We start from the raw sequence: 18,746 nt of genomic DNA on the forward strand, positions 1-18,746 counted from the left end.
CAGCTGCCCCAGAGACTGGTAGTTTTACCTACATGTACAGATGACGGGGCACCTGGGTGACTCCGTCGTTTAAGGGACTGCCTTCGGCTCAGGCCATGATCTCACGGTTCACGAGTTCGAGCTCCCAGCTGGGCTCTGTGCTGACAGTGTGGAGCCCGGAACCTGCTTTGGATTCTGTGTCTCCCTCTCTGCCCCTCCCCTGCTCATTCTCTCTCTAAAGTAAATAAACATTAAAAAATAATAATAATAATAATAAAAATAAAAAACCCTACCAGTACAGGCAAGGGGGCTAGAGGAGAGAGCCTTTGGTGGGGAGACCCCAAACAGGAGGGGACACAACCGTCACTCTGGAAGGGGATCCAAGTTCTGGACCATCACTGCACACGTCACACTGCCCCTGACTGAGGGGACCAGGCTACCACAAAATGGAGCCACTTCGAAGCTGCTTCCACAGAAATCCCAGAATTCCATATGGAAACCCCCTCACCTGCCTACCGGTCGCCAAAATTGCCATGTGTGCCAGATAATTTTATATCCCCCACTCTTTTATCCTTTAATTAAATTTATTTATTCATTTATTTATTTATTTATTTAGGCAGGGGAGAGACCTATAAATCAGCCTCTTTGCCTGTTTTCACAGACCCTGAGAGGCAACACTGCTAGAAAGGAAATCATCGAGAGGCTTAATTAGAAGAGTCTTTGAAACTCAACCCCGAGCAAGTCACTGTTCTGAGCTTCAGAGGCTGTGGGAATATAACTGCCCCCAATTCTTCTTGTCCAAGGGAACTCCCCCTGCTTTATCGTCCCTGAACTTGGGAGGAGGGTGACACCTGAACTCATCCAAGCACAGGGAGGAGCAGAGGAACCACCTGAGGCAGCCCTTTTCCCAACCTCCTGGGGCCAGGACGGCCGAGGAGAGCCCGGGATGCTAACTACAGGTTGCACAGCCGGAGACGTCAGTCCTCAGAAGGCTGTGTTGTCGGCTTGAGGCCGGGGGCCAAAGAGCTGCTCAGCGACCGCCTTGCCATCATACTTGGGCAATGTGCCCCCAAAGTCGGCGGGCAGGATGTCCTCATCGATCTCCTGGAAGAAGCCAGAGAGGTCATCTCCATGGACAAAGACCTGCAGGGAAGCAGGGGAGACAGAGCTGAGTAGGGGGGGTACCCTAAGGCCGGGGGACGGAGGGGAGGAAAGGGACAGGAGGAGAAAGGCACAGCGTGCCCTCCCTGCCTGGTGGTGTCCTCCTCCACGATGTGCTGTCACTCAGCTCAGGACCGTGGCACGGAGTCTGAGGAGGGCTCCCGTGGGGTCCCCTCCACCTCCTCCCACCGTCGTCCCCCTTGTCCGGTGAACTCTCTCCTGCTACCAACAGCACCACCACGCGCTCACGCGCTCACCAGATAAGCACTGGGCACCCTCCCCGTGTGGCCCCGTGCCCTCACCCTTTCCAGCAGCTTGCTTTTCAAGAAGGGCTTGACCATGTTGTAGGTCGTGGTGAAGTACCACGGCTGGTGGATGAAGTGGACGGCTTTAAACCGGGCTGGGAAGGAGTCCTGCAGAGGCAGAGAGCGCCCCACCCATGGCCGAGGGGCCCTCAGAGGCTCCCATGCACTCCCCCTCTGCCTCTCCCCATGGCTGGAGGACAGCCCTGCCTCACCACATAGTTTGCCCCGAAGGACAGCCCACCAAAGGTTCCATCCCCAGGCCAGCAATCGGGGGAACCTAGGCTTCGCCTGGGCTCCAAACTGCAGGGAGAAAGCCCCGGAGGCCAGGCACCCCCGCCCTCTCCCTGCTGTTGCACCGAACCTTGCCGTTATTTGGTGGAATAAAGAAATGAGGGGCACCTGGATGGTTCAGTCGGGGAAGCATCTGACTTCGGCTCAAGTCATGATCTTACAGTTCGTGAGTTCAAGCCCCGCGTCGGGCTCTGTGCTGACAGGCTGGAGCCTGCTTCAGATTCTGGGTCTCCCTCTCTCCCTGCCCCTCCCCTGCTCATGCTCTCTCTCTCTCTCTCTCAAAAAAATAAACATTAAAAATTTTTTTAATGCAATGGTTTTTAGGTGACCTGAGTTTTTTCACACCCGTTAGCCTGCTGAGCGGCCTGGAAACTATTATAAACCCCAGGGACACTACTGTCATGTCTCACTATCCTTCAGCGCGCCCCCCAGACCCCCATCTCCCACCCCTCCTTTCCCACATACACATAAAGCATAAAGCAGATTTAGGGTTAGCTCTGAGAAAGGACTTCTGACACGTCAGCATATACTGGACCGAGTTGTCGGGGACATTAGTGATAATCCATTTCTTGGGACAAAGTCACGCTCAGAGAGAGGCAGTGTGACATGTGGACAGAGAACGGGATTCTAGGTCAGACGGTGTAGGTTCAAGTCTGACCTCTGCCACTTTAGGGTTTTACGACCTTGAGAAGTCACTCGAACCTCTGAGCCCCGGTTCTGAGGTTTGTAAAATGAAATGGGGAAGAGGGGAGGGACCGTTCTCAAGGAGTTAAGGAATTCACGAGTGTGCGTGGCTCACTGCTGGCCACCATGCAAGTGCTCGTGGCTGCCATCGCTCACTAGGGAGCTAGGTGGTCCTCCTTTTAGGTCCTTGCCCGCACGGTTAAACCAGGAGACTGGGCCCAGCCTCCCAGCCTCCTGCCCTGTGAGAGGCCCCCACGGGACAGAGCTCTGAGGCCCCACCTGGAGCATGTCTACCATTTTCCTGAGATCGGAAGCCCGGAGTCCGGCAGCCTGCTGCATGGTAAAGCCCTTGAAGTTCTCAACGATGCAGAAGCCATTAATTTGAGTCTCCTCATTCTCTAGTAGCTTCTCCAGGATGAAACAATATGCCTGCAAGATCTTAGACACAGAATGAAAAGGCTGTAAAACCCAACTGCAAAGATAATTAAGGCTTAAGGTCCTGAGGGGGAGAGCTAAACGGCGCATCCCTTACTGGAGGTAATTTGTCACAGGCTTTAAACTGGAACATTCCACCTCCGTGGCTGTGTCCCAAGAAAATAACCTTGAATGTCATACCCATGGTTAGATGCTAGGGTGTTTATCCCCGTACCCTTATAAGGGTAGAAACACTGGAAACAACCTAAATGTCCAACAATAAAGGACTGGTGAAGTTATGGTACGTTCATGCCATGAAATATTCTGGAGCAGTTAAAATTATATACATATATGGGGCGCCTGGGTGGCTCAGTCGGTTGGGTGTCCGACTTCGGCTCGGGTCATGATCTCACGGTCCGTGAGTTCAAGCCCCGAGTCGGGCTCTGTGCTGACCGCTCAGAGCCTGGATCCTGTTTTGGATTCTATGTCTCCCTCTCTCTCTGATCCTCCCCTGTTCATGCTCTGTCTCTCTCTGTCTCAAAAATAAATAAACGTTAAAAAAATTATATACATATGAATTACAGAGCAAAATATTCGTTCATGACGTATTATTGTAGAGTGTGATCCCATTTTTATAGGAAAAAATATGTGTACGTGTGCATGTGTATGTGTGTTTCTAGAAAAAGTGGATTGGAAGGATGTCAATGATAGAAATCTCTGGGTGGTAAATCGTGGATGATTTTTAATTTCTGTTTTTTTTGCATTTTCGAATATGCAGATATCATTTATATAATAAGAAAAAAGTATTCTTTAAATAGTCGTTTTAAAGATTTTATTTTATTTTGTGCTCGCTTCGGCAGCACATATACTAAAGATTTTATTTTATTTTAAATGTTTTATTTTTGAGAGAGAGGGAGAGAGAATGTGAGTGGGGGAAGGGCAGAGAGCTAGGGGGACAGAGAATCCAAAGTGGGCTCTGTGCTGAGAGCAGATAGCCCAATAGGGGCTCAAGCTCAGAAATGGTGAGATCATGAACTGAGCCAAAGTCGGATGTTTGACTGAGCCACCCAGGTGCCCCCTTTAAGATTGTATTTTTAAGTGATCTCTACAACCAACACGGGGCTCAAACTCACAACCCTGAGATCAAGAGTCACATACTCTACCGATTAAGCCAGCTGGGTACCCCAAGAAGAAATCTTTTTGGCAGCTCTTTTTGCCCATGGGTCCTGTCCCCTCCCCCACCCCGTGCTTTAATAAAATCACCTTTTTACACCAAAAAAGAAATAAAGAAAGAAAGAAAGAGAACTATTTTAAAGTCTTTTACACACACACACACACACACACACACACACACAAACTCAGTCCTAAAGCCAGTATCTTAATTAGTGTAAAACACCATAGGTATCCCTGATAAGATCAGGGACAAGATAAGCACTTCACCTCTACCACCATTTAACTCTCTGTTACAGGCGTTAGCCAATGCAACAAAGTTAAAAAAAAAAAAAAAATCAGAGGCACAAGTAGAAAAGGGAAAGAAAAACTATCATCTCTATTTACAATAATATGACAGTATTCTTAGAAAACCCGAGAGAATCAATTCTAAGATTAACATAAGTAACAAAAAGAATTCAGAATATAAAATTAATATACTAAAACAATAATTCTCATATATACAAACAATAACCAATCAGAAGATATAATGGCAGAAAAAGCCCCATTTACAGCAACACTTAAGACAAATTTAATGAGGGGCTCCTGGATAGCTCAGTCGATTGGGTGTCCAACTCTTGATTTCGGCTCAGGTCACACGCGATCCCACAGTTGTTAAGATCGAGCCCCGTGCTGGGTGTAGAGATTACTTAAAAATAAAACCTTAAACACACACACACACACACACACACACACACACACAAATACAGTGTGGTCTTGGAGCATGAATAGACAGAAACCAATGACACAGAATATAAGTCCAGAAACAGACGCAAATATATATGAAAATACAGACTGACAAAGATCTCAAATCTTTGGGAAAAAAGATGAACTCCTCAAGAAATGATGTCAGGACAACTAGACAGCATCTTCTAAAGTGAGTATGTACAATTTTTTTAAGGCTTGGTGGCACATGTCTCCCAAGACAAACCCTAATTCACCCACCTAGGGTAGCTCTCTTAAGGGCTTGACAAGCAAAATCACACACATATATATAAATGCAGAAACCAAAAAATAAAAAAACACTAATTCAAAGGGATACACGCACCACTATGTTTTTTGCATTATGTACAATAACCAAACTATGGAGGCAGCCTAAGTGTCCGTCGATGGATGAATGGATAAAGATGTGGGGTCTATATAATGGAATATTACCCATTCATAAAAAAAGAATGAAATCTTATCACATGCAACAACATGGTTGGAAATACAGAGTATTACGCTAAGTAAGTCAGAGAAAGACAAATACCAGACAATCTCACTCATATGTGGAACTGAAGAAACAAAACAAATGAGCAAAGGGGAAAAAAGAGACAGAGAGAGAGGGGGGCAAACCAAGAAACAGACTCTTCACTGCTGGTCACCAGAGGGGGAGGTGGGAGGGGATGGGTGATATAAGGGATGGCGATTAAAGAGCACACTTATCGGGGCACCTGGATGGCGCAGTCGGTTAAGCGTCCGACTTTAGCCAGGTCACGATCTCGCGGTCCGTGGGTTCGAGCCCCACGTCAGGCTCTGGGCTGATGGCTCAGAGCCTGGAGCCTGTTTGTGATTCTGTGTCTCCCTCTCTCTCTGCCCCTCCCCCGTTCATGTTCTGTCGCTCTCTGTCCCAAAAATAAATAAGCGTTGAAAAAAAAAAATTTTAAAGAGCACACTTATCATGATGAAAAAAATAACATAGCATGATTTTAAAAAGGAAATTAAAAAAAAAAGCATATTCTCCAAGTCATATGGTGGAATAAATAAATACATGCAGAGACCTCAGGCTGGTCAGTAGGTTGAAACCTGGGCTTTCCAGAATCTCTCCCAGTCCACAGTCCATTAATCCCTGCTGTGTGTGTCGCCCCCAGCCTTCAGCGTTTGGCAGGGCTGACCCACAGCTGTCACGCCCACGTGGCAGGAACGCCAGGGGGCAGTCATGTATGGGCCAGTGGGCCCCTCCCGGGAGGCTTCTAGGTTTTCCAGCTGCCGTGGCACACCCCAGGAATTCTCCCCTGCCCGGAAAAAGGCCGGCCTTTCCCCCTCCCCAACAGACCCTAGCCCCCTGGGGAGCCAGGAATGAGGGTCCAGAAGAGGCCAGGTTTGAGGGAGGGGAACCCAGCCCAGGGGATGGGAGGGAGCCAGGCGAGCCCCCACTGACCTCATCGAAGGTGATTTCTTCACTGTCCCAGTTCTCGATGTTGAAGAGCATGACCACTCGGCCATATTTGTCCCGACTGGAGAGGACACCAGGGTAGCCAGCCTCCACGGTGCAGCGCACGGCCTCCAGGGACAGGCTGTCAAAGAGCTCAGGGTACTGCAGCCGGAAGTTCACGTAGCCTGGCGGAGGGAGAGCAGAAGAGCCCCTCAGGGAGCCTGCCCATCTGGGACTGGCACAGAAAGATTCCAGAGGAATTTGTGATTTCCTCTTGCCTACGGGCAGAGGGACAGGTTTTCAGGGGGGCACAGGGTTAGCTGAGTAGGGATGGGGAAAAGACCCCAAGAGAAAACCTCAACCCCAAGCAGAATGCAAAGGACCTTCCAGATTCCAGAAGCACTTCCACCCCCCACAAACCCCACCGTCACCCACCCTGAACAAGTCGGTGGTTTGTCTCTACCACTGAACCCTGGGAGGCCAGGCCCAGGGAGGTGTTTGGGCAGCATTTGCCTAGGGAATGCCCCTGGCCCCCTCACCGGTCCTACGGTCCTACGGCATTCTGGGTACATCCCCAAGGCCTCCCCTCTCTGCCCTATTGCTCCTCCCCCAGGTTATCTCCTTTCCCATGTTCTTCAAAAGTCCCCTTTGCACTGGAGCCTTCCTGGTAGCTTTACCTAAAACTTCAACCCCTCAGTTCTTTATATCCACTTCCTTTATTTTTCCTCATTATCCCTTCTTACACAGTCTATGTAATTCTATCTCTCTGGTTTGTGATTTCCACCAATAGAGCATGAAGTCCAGGAAGGCAGACGTCTTGTCTGCTTTGTTCTCTGCTGCATCCTTTGGCCTAAAAGAGTGGTTGGCAGGGGCACCTGGATGGCGCAGTCGGTCAAGCGTCCAACTTGGGCTCAGGTCATGATCTCACTGTTCAAGAGTTCAAGCCCCGTGTCGGGCTCTGTGCTGACAGCTCGGAGCCTGGAGCCTGCTTCGCATTCTGTGTCTCCCTCTCTCTCTGCCCCCCATCCTCAGACTCTGTCCCTCTCTCAAAAAAAACATTAAAAATTTTTTAATTTAATAAATAAGAGTGGTCGGCACATCACGGGAGGGAATTAACATTCGGGGAAGGAAGAAGGAAGAAAAGGAGAATCGTCGGCCTGCGGGAGGACCTGCTAGATACCCCTTCTCTCCACCAGCACTGAGGATTTCATTTCCTTGGGAAACTCGTCTTCCGCCAGCCAGCAGGGCCTGGGCCGCCCTGTCCTCAGGGCTCCTTCCCAGGGCTGGTACCATCCCCAGTTACGCTCTGCACACATAGCCACCTTTCCTGCCGCCCTCCAGAGCCCACGCCTAAGTTGGGGTAGGAGTGAGGGGAAGGCGCTCCTGCCTGGGCGCGCCATCGGGGTGACTCAGGTCTATCAAGTGAGTCCCAGAACTGGGAGAGAGGAGCCGGCTCTCTGGGCACGTGGTGCGGCCACACTCATTCATTGCTGTCGGAGCTGAAAGGGATCTCGGCGGCCACTTAGTTCACACACCCATTTTGCGGGTAAGGATAAGGAGGCTCGGGGAGGCTGACTCTCACAGGGCAGGAAAAGGGAGGGGGGATGGAGGGGGCAGCCTCCTCAGCGCCCGGGTGAGAGCCGACACCAGCCTCCCCACCTCCCCGCTGCAGGCCGTCCCTCCCGCGCGCGGGCTCACCTCGGAGCAGCTCGTAGGCGCGCCCCACGTGGAACTTGCGCGCGCGGATGAAGCGCATGAAGAAGGCGCTGTCCCTCCCCTGCACCCTCTCGGCCACCGCCCGGGCCAGCTCCTGCCCAGACGCCGCCTCCGCCTGCACCAGCTCCTGCAGCTCTCGAACCACGTCCTCCCGGGTCTCCTCCCTCTCATTCAGCTCGTCCTTGGCCTGGAACAGGGTGGGGTGGAGGCGGCGAGTCACACATCGGGCGCAAGGCGCGCACGTGGGGGCTGTCCTACCGGTGCCAGACTGGCAGAAGGGACGGAGGGGTTGCCGCTGGGGCCGTCGCTCCCCTGCCCCCCAAGAGCCGCCACCTGCCCCGGCGGCACCTCTCGCGGCCCATTACATTCGCAGAAAATCGGGTCAAAGCGCGCCTCCTGGGTTTGTTGGCAGGAGACCGCCAAAGGTGCAGACGTTCCTTATGACGCTTCTTGGAACCCTCACACAGCACTCTGCTAAATACCTCGGGCCACAACAAGTCACCAGAAAGTGGGTATTCTAGCACCATGCCTCAGGAGGAGCCAGCTGAGGCCCATAGAGGTGAAGGTCATCCAGGCAGGAGGGGGTGGAGCTGAGACTCCCACTCGGGCTGGCAGCTCCCCGGGCATAATTCTGATCTCAAAGACAGAGGTACCGACAGATAGCAGCCCGCCCCCTCCTTGCCCCCGCCGAGCCTCACTCTCCTCCCCTAGGCTGCGCCTGGAGAGCTCTTCAGCGTGCCTCCTCCGGCAGCTCTGTCCTTGGAAAGCAAGAGCAAGGGGAAGGCAAAGGAGGGGGGACTCCGATCTGGGGGAGCTCATCTCCCTTGAGGTGTCCAGGGGCAGCAGCAGAGATGGAAGCAGGAGCCCAGGCTCAGCTCAGCTCCAGGACAGCTCGGCCACTCTCCACTGAGCACGGTCTGATGCGCTCTGAGCTGCTCCAACAACCTTCTCATAAGGTAAGACCCGGAGAGGGAAAGCAACTTGCTCGAGGTCACACAGCAAGTTGCAAGTAGGTCTGATTCTAGAACCCAGGCCTCTTGGCTATCAGGTGGGGGCAGCAGTTGGATTTCTGTTCCCCAGGACCGCTTGCAAACCAGTATTCCCACATCTGAGTCTAGGATGATCCCCGGTCCAGATGCCCTAGGTTCCGGCATTGACATCAGGGAACTCTGTTGGTGCTATAGTCTTGGAATAGGCTGGCCCAGGTGTCTGGTCAGCCCAGGTGGCTGCCATGGCCTTAACCTCCAGGATGATGGCCCCCTAGAACAGGCCAGTCCATTAGGTTCAGGGTAACCTGGAGAGCTAGGGCTGGACCCTTCTTCCTACAGGAGAGAGGATGCTGTCAACATCGCCCCCTTGTCAGCCCTCCCCTCGCTGTACCCCGGGGCCACCTCACCTTCTGTAAGGTGTGGCGGGGGAGCTGGCTGCACGGGCCAAAGACAGGCCCATGGTCCTTGGTTGTAAGTCGCTCCAGCTGGGCACGGAGCTCCTGCTCCTCTTCAGGGACCACACGGAATGTGCCCACCTGGGCAGAGAGAAGTCAGGAACACACAGGGAGAGGCCCCCCCATCAGCCTGAGCAAGCCAGGTGAGTGGGCCTGCTCAGACCCTAAATTAGTACTTCCGTCCAAAGTCACTGCTACGGCCTCCTCCCTTTGGGTGGGGTCACGGACCACTGGGAGGTTGTGTGGGTGAATGCCCTTAACCCTGAGCAGACGAAACAATAGAGAAACAGAGGGGGAGAGGGAAGGGGGTGGAGGAAGGAAGGTAGATGGAGGGGAGACCCAAGGCACAGGGGTACTCACGCCCTCTGACATGCTGCTTCTGGAAGTCTCAGAGGTGTCAGAAAAAGAAGGGCCCAGCTTCTGTCCTGGCCTCTCCAGGCAGCCTCCTCCCTAGACTGTAAGAGTCAAGTCTGCAGCGTTATGGAAAGACAGTTCTCTTATGTCTCAGAACAATGGATTTCCAACTTTTGAGTGCTTAAGAATCACCAGAGGAATCTGTTAGAAATGCAAGTGCCTGGGGCGCCTGGGTGGCTCAGTCGCTAAGCGTCTGATGGCTCGGGTCATGATTTCACAGTTTGTGAGTTTGAGCCCCGCATCGGGCTCTGTGCTGACAGCTCAGAGCCTGGAGTCTGCTTCGGATTCTGTGTCTCCCTCTCTCTCTGCCCTTCCCCCACTCATACTCTGTCTCTCTCAAATACAAATAAACATTAAAATTTTTTTTTCTTTTTTAAATGCAGGTGCCTGAGCCCTGCCTTCTGTGATTCTGACTCAGGAGGTCCGGACTGGGGCAGGCCTAGGAATCTGCACTATATTTTCATGTAAAAAATAATTTTTTTAATGTTTATTTATTTTTGAGAGAGAGAGAGAGAGAAAGCGCGCAAGCATGAGTGGGGGAGGGGCAGAGAGAGGGAGACACAGAATCGAAGCAGGCTCCAGGCTCCGAGCTGTCAGCACAGAGCCCGATGTGGGGCTCGAACCCACGGACCGCAAGATCATGACCTGAGCTGAAGTCGGAAGCTCAACTGACTGAGCCACCCAGGCGCCCCAGGAATCTGCATTTTAAAGCAGCGTCCCAGAGGACTCTGAAGAAAATGATCCTTGGGTTACACTTTGGGAAAGTCTCCTTTGAGAAGGAATATGTACAAAAATACCTCAAACCCTAGTTCTTAAGATGAGTTGGTCCAGCCAGGGAAAAAGAGCCTTGGCTTCCATTCTGAAATTACATGACCGCTGCAGGATAAGGCAATCCCTCCTGCTAGGTGTGGCCCTCTTTCTCCTGCCCAAAGGGGGATCCCGCAAACTTCCCAGCCTGGTGGTGGATGGCCCCTTCGGTGCATTCATGCTCTGCACGGGTGAGGACTAGTTACATAATCAAAATACTGGGTGTGTGTTCTGTTCTTTGTGATGCATTAAGTAGTTTCAAATCCATTATCTCAGAGCCAGAGCCGGTATTATTCCCCCCATTTTACACAGGAGGAAACAGACTCCAGGGAGAATAAGTGACTTGTTCACGATCACACAACCAGAAATAGCCAGGGATCAGGCTAAGCCCAGCTGTGACTTAACCGAGAGGCACGGAGAGGCAGCCTCTTGTGGCAAAAGTTGGACCTGGGTTCAAATTCTGTCTCTTCCACTTGCAGACTATGTACTTTAACCTGAGTCTTGGTTGTCCCCTGTAAAAGGGAGATGGAAGGGTTATGAAGGTTACATTAAATGATGTACACAGAAGCGATGTGTGGCCACCAGAAGAAATCTCATCCATTGTCCACAGGACAACCTGCTCAACCCGCTGAGTATTTTTGGAGATAGCTCTCCTGTTCCCAGATTTCTTTTCCTTTCTTGCCTAAATACCCCAGGGCCTTGAAGGAGCCGTCACTGACCCAGTCCCCACTGGTCAGTTTTGTCACCTATTCACCATTGGTAAGTGGCAGAGGTAGGGCTTAAACCACTGCTGTAACATCTAAAGCTGAGACATCTCCAGGCAAACTCCCTAGGAGAATGGATGTCGCAGAAAACCCTTTAGGGTCAGAGAAACGGGTTCGAATCAGGAGTTCTCATTTACCACCTGTATGACCTTCAGAAAGTTAGTTAACATTTCTGAGCCTCAGTTTCCTCATCTGCAAATTGGGGATACTAACTGTACCTACCAAATACAGTTGTAATGACGATCCTATCGTTTCTGTAAGGTACGTAGCACGGTGAGTGTGTTGCCCTAAAACATAACTTCCCTTCCCTTTCTTAGCATCACACTGATCGTTGCTCTAGCGTGCCCAGAGAGGCTTGGGGGATCCCAGGGAATGTCTGAGGATCTCCCATTCCCTGCCTCTGCTGCTACCCAGCCCTAGCCAGGGTAGGAAATCCACCAACAGGAACGAAATCTAAGCTTTCTCTCTGGCAAGTAGACTTCCAAATGTGTGGGCACGGAGACAGACAGACTGCAATCCTTTGTGGCCTCACTTGGGTTTTTCTGGAACAGGAATAGAGAGTCTTATCGAATTGGAGCTTAGACAGGAGAGATAGTGACTGGATACCCCCAGCCAGTCAAGCAGATCATTAGGGCAAGACCTTAGATCCTAGAAATAGAGGGTTAAAGTCAATACTGCAATTCTTTTTTAAATAAGCCCAATCTAATTAATTTTGAGGTTTTAAAATACTGGTTTATGAACTGTATACCATGAAAAAACATTCATCACCATTCCACGTTGAGGCTGTTCCCTGCCATCTAGGGTTGCCAGATAAAACACAGAATGCCCAATTACATGTCAATTTCAGAGGCACAACAACTACTTATGCAGTGTGAGTACATCCCATGCAGTATATGGGACATACTTAAAAAAGAAGTATCTGTTGTTCCTCTGAAATTCACATTTAACAGGGTGTCCTGTCTTTTTATTTGCTAAATCTGCCATCAGGTTGATCTGGCACAACATGGAGAATGGCCAGTGGGTTTCAGTTTTACAGGCACCCCCCCCCCCGACTCCTTACCCCAGTCCTGGGCTCCCTGGCCCAGCTAGACCCCTGCTACTGACTTACCTGCCAGGTCACCAGCTCCTCCTTAGGGCTACCTGGTGCCTGTGTCCTCCTCCTTCTCGGGGAGCCTGGAGGTTGCCTCCGCTGGGGGCGTGGTCTGGTCAGCAGGCTGGGATTAGTGTGTCACAAGGAACTTCTCAAAGCCCACAGTTTCCTGTTAAATCAGGTTTACAGGGAGGCCCAGATAGGGGCAAGTGAGGCACCAGGGGGGAGAGGGGATCAGCCTGGGCCGAGCTGCAGCCACCTCAAAGCCCTCTTTTGTGTGCGTCTGCTCCTGAGTTCCTGCTCAGCCATGTGGAAGCCGGGCAGTGGGGGTGGGATGTGGGCCAGCCCCATTCCCTCCTCCTTGCCCTCTCTGTCTCTCGTTGCAGGGGTTCTGAGAAAGACGTGCAAGAGATAGAATTTTTTTTTGATGTTTATTTATTTTGAGGTGGGGAGGGGCAGAGAAAGAGACAAATCCTAAGCAGACTCCGTCCTCAGCGCAGAGCCTGATATGGGGCGGGATCCCATGAATCAGGAGATCATGACCTGAGCTGAGATCAAGAGTCAGGTGCTTAACCAACTGAGCCACCCCCCTGCCCCCGGATGGAGGGATATTTTAAATGTGACTGTGGATGCGGTGGCAGCGGTGGCAAAGCCAAGGCCTGTCACTCTTCCCCAGCCCAGCAGGACCTGGTGTGGTAGATGTCACCTGCACAGTGAGTGGGGTCAGTTGGGAAAGGTAGCTGGTTAAGGCAGAGTGGGACGAGGGCCAGACAGGCTGACCCGCCTTCTAGGCAGTATGGCAGAGTGATAAGAGCCTGCTTTGGAATGTGACCGCCCACCTTTAAATCCTAACTCTGACACCTTCTAGCTGTGAAAAGTGACTTCAGCACTCAGTGACTCAGTTTCCTCCTCCGAGAAGTAGGGATATAATTAGAGGACAGGCTCATGGCTTTAGTGAGGATAAAAGTGCTTAGTTCAGTGCCTGGCACTTAGAAAATATAAATGCACAGTAAATGGTGGCAGTTACTCCAAATATGCAATCGGTGTGCATCTGGGTGGAGAGGACCCACATTATCCACCCCTCTGTAAAACAAGAAACCCCTCTGCTGCCCCTCAATAGGTGGCTTCCCAGTCTCTGCTTTGGTATTCCCCTGAGCGCGGCGGGCGGGGTGTGGTGGTGATCCCTTTAGAATATCCTTTCTCTGGGATTCCAAGGGCAGGGAGCCCCCCTGTTTTTACTACTGGAAAATTCTCCTTGTTTTAAAACTCACCCTTGGTCTGACCTCCAAGCGGGCTTCCATAATGTCATCCTGGGTCCTGATTTTGCCTCCTGGGGGTACCTGGGGCAGGGGTCAAGATCCTGTGCGGGGGACATTGTCCAGACTCCGTCCCCAGAAATGCTTTTTGGTTTTCCCCAGAAATCGTTCTTGTTTTTCAACCCATTCCTACTTGGATAGGTTTGGGATCCCTTCACCCTCCTATGCCCTCTCCAGACATCCAGGGGCTTATGAGAGGGTCTCTGAGGGGTGGTCCCAGGGAGCAGTGCCTGACCCCCACTTGTCTCTCTAGACCCATTCCTCTAGAGCAGGCTGCAATACCTGGGGCTTGGATCTTGGGGAGCAGCTGAGGAACCTTGAGTCCTTTCCTTCCAACAGCCCCTTCCCTGGGCTCCTGCTCTGGCTACTGTCTGGCTTTGGGCTGTTTCCCTCCCAAAGTCTCCCTGGGGCTGGGGAACCCCTCATTTCTATCATTCTGCTTCCTGGCATCTAGTCCTGCACTGGCCAATACATAAGCCTCTAACCACAGGTAGTATTTTAGCACCTGAAATCAGATAATGGCACCAAAGAACTGGATTGTAACTTTATTTTTTTTTAATTGTAAATGTAATTCACTTAAATTTAAAAGTGGATACCGGATGCAGTTATTGGAAGACTTTTAAGTATGTTTGGAAGAACTTAGGTGTGTGATTCTACTTCCTCAACTGTAAATTCTGTGATCAAGTATTTCTGATAAAAACTTAGAGTTCAACACGAGATGTGCTGTGCATATAAAACACCTGCTGTTTGGGGAGCCTGGGTGGCTCAGTCAGCTGAGAGTCCAACTCTTGATTTTGGCTCAGGTTGTGATCGTAGGATGGTGGGATCGAGCCCCACGCCAGGCTCCGTGCTGAGCGTAGAGGAACCTGCTTAAGAGTCTCTCTCTCTCTCTCTCTCTCTCTCTCTCTCTCTCTCTCGGGGCACCGGCATGGCTCAGTCGGTTAAGTGTCTGACTTTGGCTCAGGTCATGATCTTGTGATTCATGGGTTCAAGGCCCGTGCCAGGCTCTGTGCTGACAGCTCGGAGCCTGGAGCCCGCTTCGGATTCTGTGTCTCCCTGTCTCTCTGCCCCGCCCCTGCTCACGCTCTGTCTGTCTCTCTCAAAAGTGAAAAATAAACAACAACAAAAAAAAGAGTCTCTCTCTCCCTCAACCCCTCTCCCTGCTCACACGCACTCTCTAAAATAAATAAATTAGGTAGGTAAATAAATAAATAAAATACCTGCTGGATTTTGAAGATCAGGTACAAAAAAGAATATAACATTTCTTATTATGGATTTTTACATGGCTTAGCGTTCTGACACAGTAATGCTTTGGATATATTGGGGTGAAGCTATATGAGTTCACTTCACTTGCTTCTCTTTACTTTTTTCGGTGCGGTTATTAGAAAACGTACAATTTTCTAGTTGCAATTGTAATGGCTCCCCTTATATTTGCGATGGACAGCGCCGGTCTAAACCTTACTACTTGAAATACAGCCTGTAGACCAACAGCATCAACATTATCTGGGAGCTTGTTAGAAATGCAGAGTGTGAGGTTCTTCTCCAGGCAGGCTAAGTCAGAATGTGCATGTTCACAAGGAGCCCCTGGAGTGAGTCTTTGCACACGAAAGTTTGAAAAGCACTGCCCGAGAGTTTCTGGCCCTCTCCTCCTTCCGCCTGTGGTCAACACCCTACCTTGCCTGACCTCTGACGTCCCATCAGCTCTGAGGATTTGTGGGGAAGTTGATTGAGGACCATCCTCTTCCTCTTTGGGGCAGGCCAATGGTGGCCCGGTTGGGGGTGCAGGAAGCGGAGAAAGGACAAAGAGGGGGGTATCCTAACCTGATTCTAGGCCTGGCCCTGTCTACTACGAGCCATGGACTGAGGCCACAATTTCTCTTAGGCCTCTGTTCGACACTTGCAAAATGGTGTTATGAGCCGAACTGTGTTTCCCCAAATTCCAAGTATTGAAGTACTATCCCCCAAGGACTCCAGAATGTGAGTGTATTTAGGGACACCTGGGTGGCTCAGTCGGTGAAGCAGCCGACTTCAGCTCAGGTCATGATCTCGTGGTTAGTGGGTTCGAGCCTTGTGTGGGGCTCTGTGCTGACAGCTCGGAGCCTGGAGCCTGCTTCCCATTCCGGGTCTCCCTCTCTCTCTGCCCTTCCCTGCTCACGGTCCATCTCTCTGTCTCTCTCTCAAAAACAATCATAAAAAAAAAAAAAAAAAAAAAAAGAATGTGAGTGTATTTGGAGATAAGGCCTTTAAAGGGGGTAATTAAGGTAAAATGAGGTCAGCAGCGTGGGCCCTAATCCAGTGTGACCGGTGCCTTTATAAGGAGAGGAAATTTGGACACAGTTACTGAGGGAAGACCGTGTGAACACACAAGGAGAAGACTGACCTCTACGAGCCGAGGAGAGAGGTCTCAGCAGAAACCAGTCCTGCTGACACCTTGATCTTGGCTGTCTAACCTCCAGAATTGTGAGAGAATACATTCCTGTCATTTTAGCCACTCTGCCTGTAGTAGTACTTTGTTAAGGCAGCTTTAGCAAACTAATCTGGATGTGACACTGGATTTTTTCCCGGGCACTTCACGGGGCGTGAGGTTCCTGGGAGATAAAGAGGGTGGGGGAGAGCTCAGGCTGCCCCACAGGAAGGAATCACAGTGGCCCCAGTGGCCTGTCAAAGCCAGGCGATGGGGTGCTTCACGAAGAACAGTCCTGTGCGTGGAGAACACTCGCGGGTTAACAGCGCAGCCCTGACAAAGGAGGGCCTGCACGCAGCTCTTCAGGAAGCTAGCAGGCCACAGGGCCCTTTTTAGGGAGCAGAGCCTTCTGTGGCATTTTCTGCTGCTCACAGGCCTTCTCCTGCCTCTGCCCCGCACACTCCCCCCCACCGCCGAGTCACATTCATGTCTCGCTCCTGTGCTGGAACAATAGTGCCCTTGTGTGAGGAGAGACAGTGCCCTCATTGGCCCAGACACCTGTGCTGGCCATGTTGGCAGAAAACCGTGGGCTCCCTGGCTCTCCTCTGCCAGGCTGGGGGCAGGAAGAGAGGGGGCTCCAGTTTGCTGTGCCCCCTTTCCGTACTGTGACAGGCACCTTACCTGCGGTAGCTCATCCAGTCCTTCCAGATGTGAGGTAGGGGGTGTATTCCCCCGTTTTACAGAAGAGGGAACTAAGAGTCAGAAAGATGGGGGCCCTGCCCAAAGCTGTGCAGCCGGGAGTAGGTCCTGGTCACTCTAAAGCCCTCTCATCCTTCAACACACAAGGCTGTGCTCCCTCCTCCAGAAGGGAGAGCGACAGGTGTGACTGCCCAGGGAAGTCACTCCTGGCTCCTGGGGAAGGTGACATCACCTCGCTTTCCTGGGAGCAGCCCCGGGGGCAAGAGTCTGGCCACTGCCATTCCTGGGAGAGGGAGGACCCCAAGGAATGCCCTGGCATCAACTCCTTAGGGAAATGGGAAAACCCAAATCAAGGGACATTCTGTACCTTCCTTAAAGTTACCTGGTGGTAATGAGGGGTGGCTGGGTGGCTCAGCATCCAGTTTCGGCCTTGGTCGTGATCTCACGGTGCGTGGGTTCAAGCCCAGCCTTGGGCTCTGTGCTGACAGCTCAGAGCCTGGAGCCTGCTTCAGATTCTGTGTCTCCCTGTTTCTCTCTCTGCCCCTCCCCTGCTCACGCTCTGTCTGTCTCTCTCAAAAATAAATCAACATTAAAAAAAAAAAAAAAGATTTGGTGGTAAAGCTGAGGTCATCTGCTGGGAGTAAAAAAAGAGAAATGTTTGAAATCATCCTCATGAAGGCAGGATAAACTTACTAGGGAAGGTTGTGGAAATGTTGAGGTCCCCTGGAGATTGGTTCCTATGGCTTCTCAGAGGTACCCATGGACACAGTCAAGAGAGTTCTCCAGCACAACCCAGAGGCCCACGTGTCCCTCCCATGGAGGGAAAGGCTGGCTTCAAACAGGCAGAGTCTGTCAGCTGGGTGGTTTGGAAGGACAGACGGAGCGGGGGGAGGAGGGGCAAATGGAGGATATTGGCTAAAATGTGGTTTAAGTATTAAAGCTTGGAATTGAAGAGGGAGGACTGGGGGACAGTGAAGATCAGGGAATGAACAAGCAGGAGTAAATGAGCAAGCAAACTGACCAGATGGGACGTTGACATCTGAGTCGTGACTTGGGAGGTGGCACAGGATGGGCCCAAGAGCGTGAGTAGCTGAGGTGAAGTGGGAGATGGGGACAGAAGCAAGCCGAGAGGCCCTTTGTGGGACACACAAGCCACCCCTGTTCTGCAGCCAGGCAGGATGACAGCGGAAAAGGGTGGAGGGGGAAGATGGCGGATGGTTGTCTCCCTCTCCTCATCAAAGCGCAAAGATGGGCCCTCAAAGGGCAACTTCACTGATTATTTATTTATAAGCCAGAGAAGTCCACTAGATTCACCACTGGGCTGGGTTTTTTTGTTGTCATAATTTCAGATTGACAGAATAGTTGCAAGAAGAGTACAAAAAACACCCATGTGCCTTTCGCCTGGATGTTAACATGTGACCACACTCGCTTTGTCATTCTCTCTCAGATACACTCCTTCCTTTTTCCTAAACCATTTTAGAGTAAGGTGGAGACCGGATGCCCCTCTTCTCCTGAATACTTCAGGTTGTATTTCCAAAAAAACAAGGACATTCTCATAATTAACCACAGTACAACGAGCAAAGTCAGGAAATTAACATTGATCTATTACAATTAGATAATCTACAAACCTTAATCAAATATCACCAATTGTGAGAGGCCAGTTTTTAAGGATTACTGTCCTCCCTCCTGGTCCTGTCTTCCAGGCCTCTGAGAAATAAGAGACTGAATAGGGGAAGAGAACTAACCTTATTATTATTTTTTAATGTTTATTTATTTATTTTGAGAGGAGGCGGGAGAGTGCCTGTGTGAGCGGAGGAGGGGCAGAGAAAGAAGGAGAGAGAATCTTAAACAGGCTCCTTGCTGTCATCGCGGAGCCCATATGCAGGGCTTGATCCCACAACCCTGAAATCATGAC

At 51.1% G+C, this 18,746-nt stretch overlaps 1 protein-coding gene across 1 annotated transcript; it reads right to left on the minus strand.

Annotated features, from left to right (window-relative positions):
* Positions 1-963: 963 nt before the first annotated feature.
* RLBP1 (retinaldehyde binding protein 1) lies at positions 964-9,709 on the minus strand. The gene is made up of 7 exons (XM_047086564.1): positions 9,698-9,709; positions 9,290-9,418; positions 7,876-8,080; positions 6,184-6,362; positions 2,700-2,858; positions 1,443-1,553; positions 964-1,122 (listed from the first exon to the last, which is right to left on the minus strand). Exons 1-7 carry the CDS (start codon positions 9,707-9,709, stop codon positions 964-966), a joined length of 954 nt encoding a protein of 317 aa, XP_046942520.1.
* Between the last annotated feature and the right edge of the window lie 9,037 nt (positions 9,710-18,746).

The sequence above is a fragment of the Lynx rufus genome, unplaced genomic scaffold, assembly GCF_022079265.1.
Source record: "Lynx rufus isolate CCGP_SWC_20201006 ecotype Redwood Valley unplaced genomic scaffold, mLynRuf1.p SCAF_21, whole genome shotgun sequence".
NCBI lineage: Eukaryota > Metazoa > Chordata > Mammalia > Carnivora > Felidae > Lynx > Lynx rufus.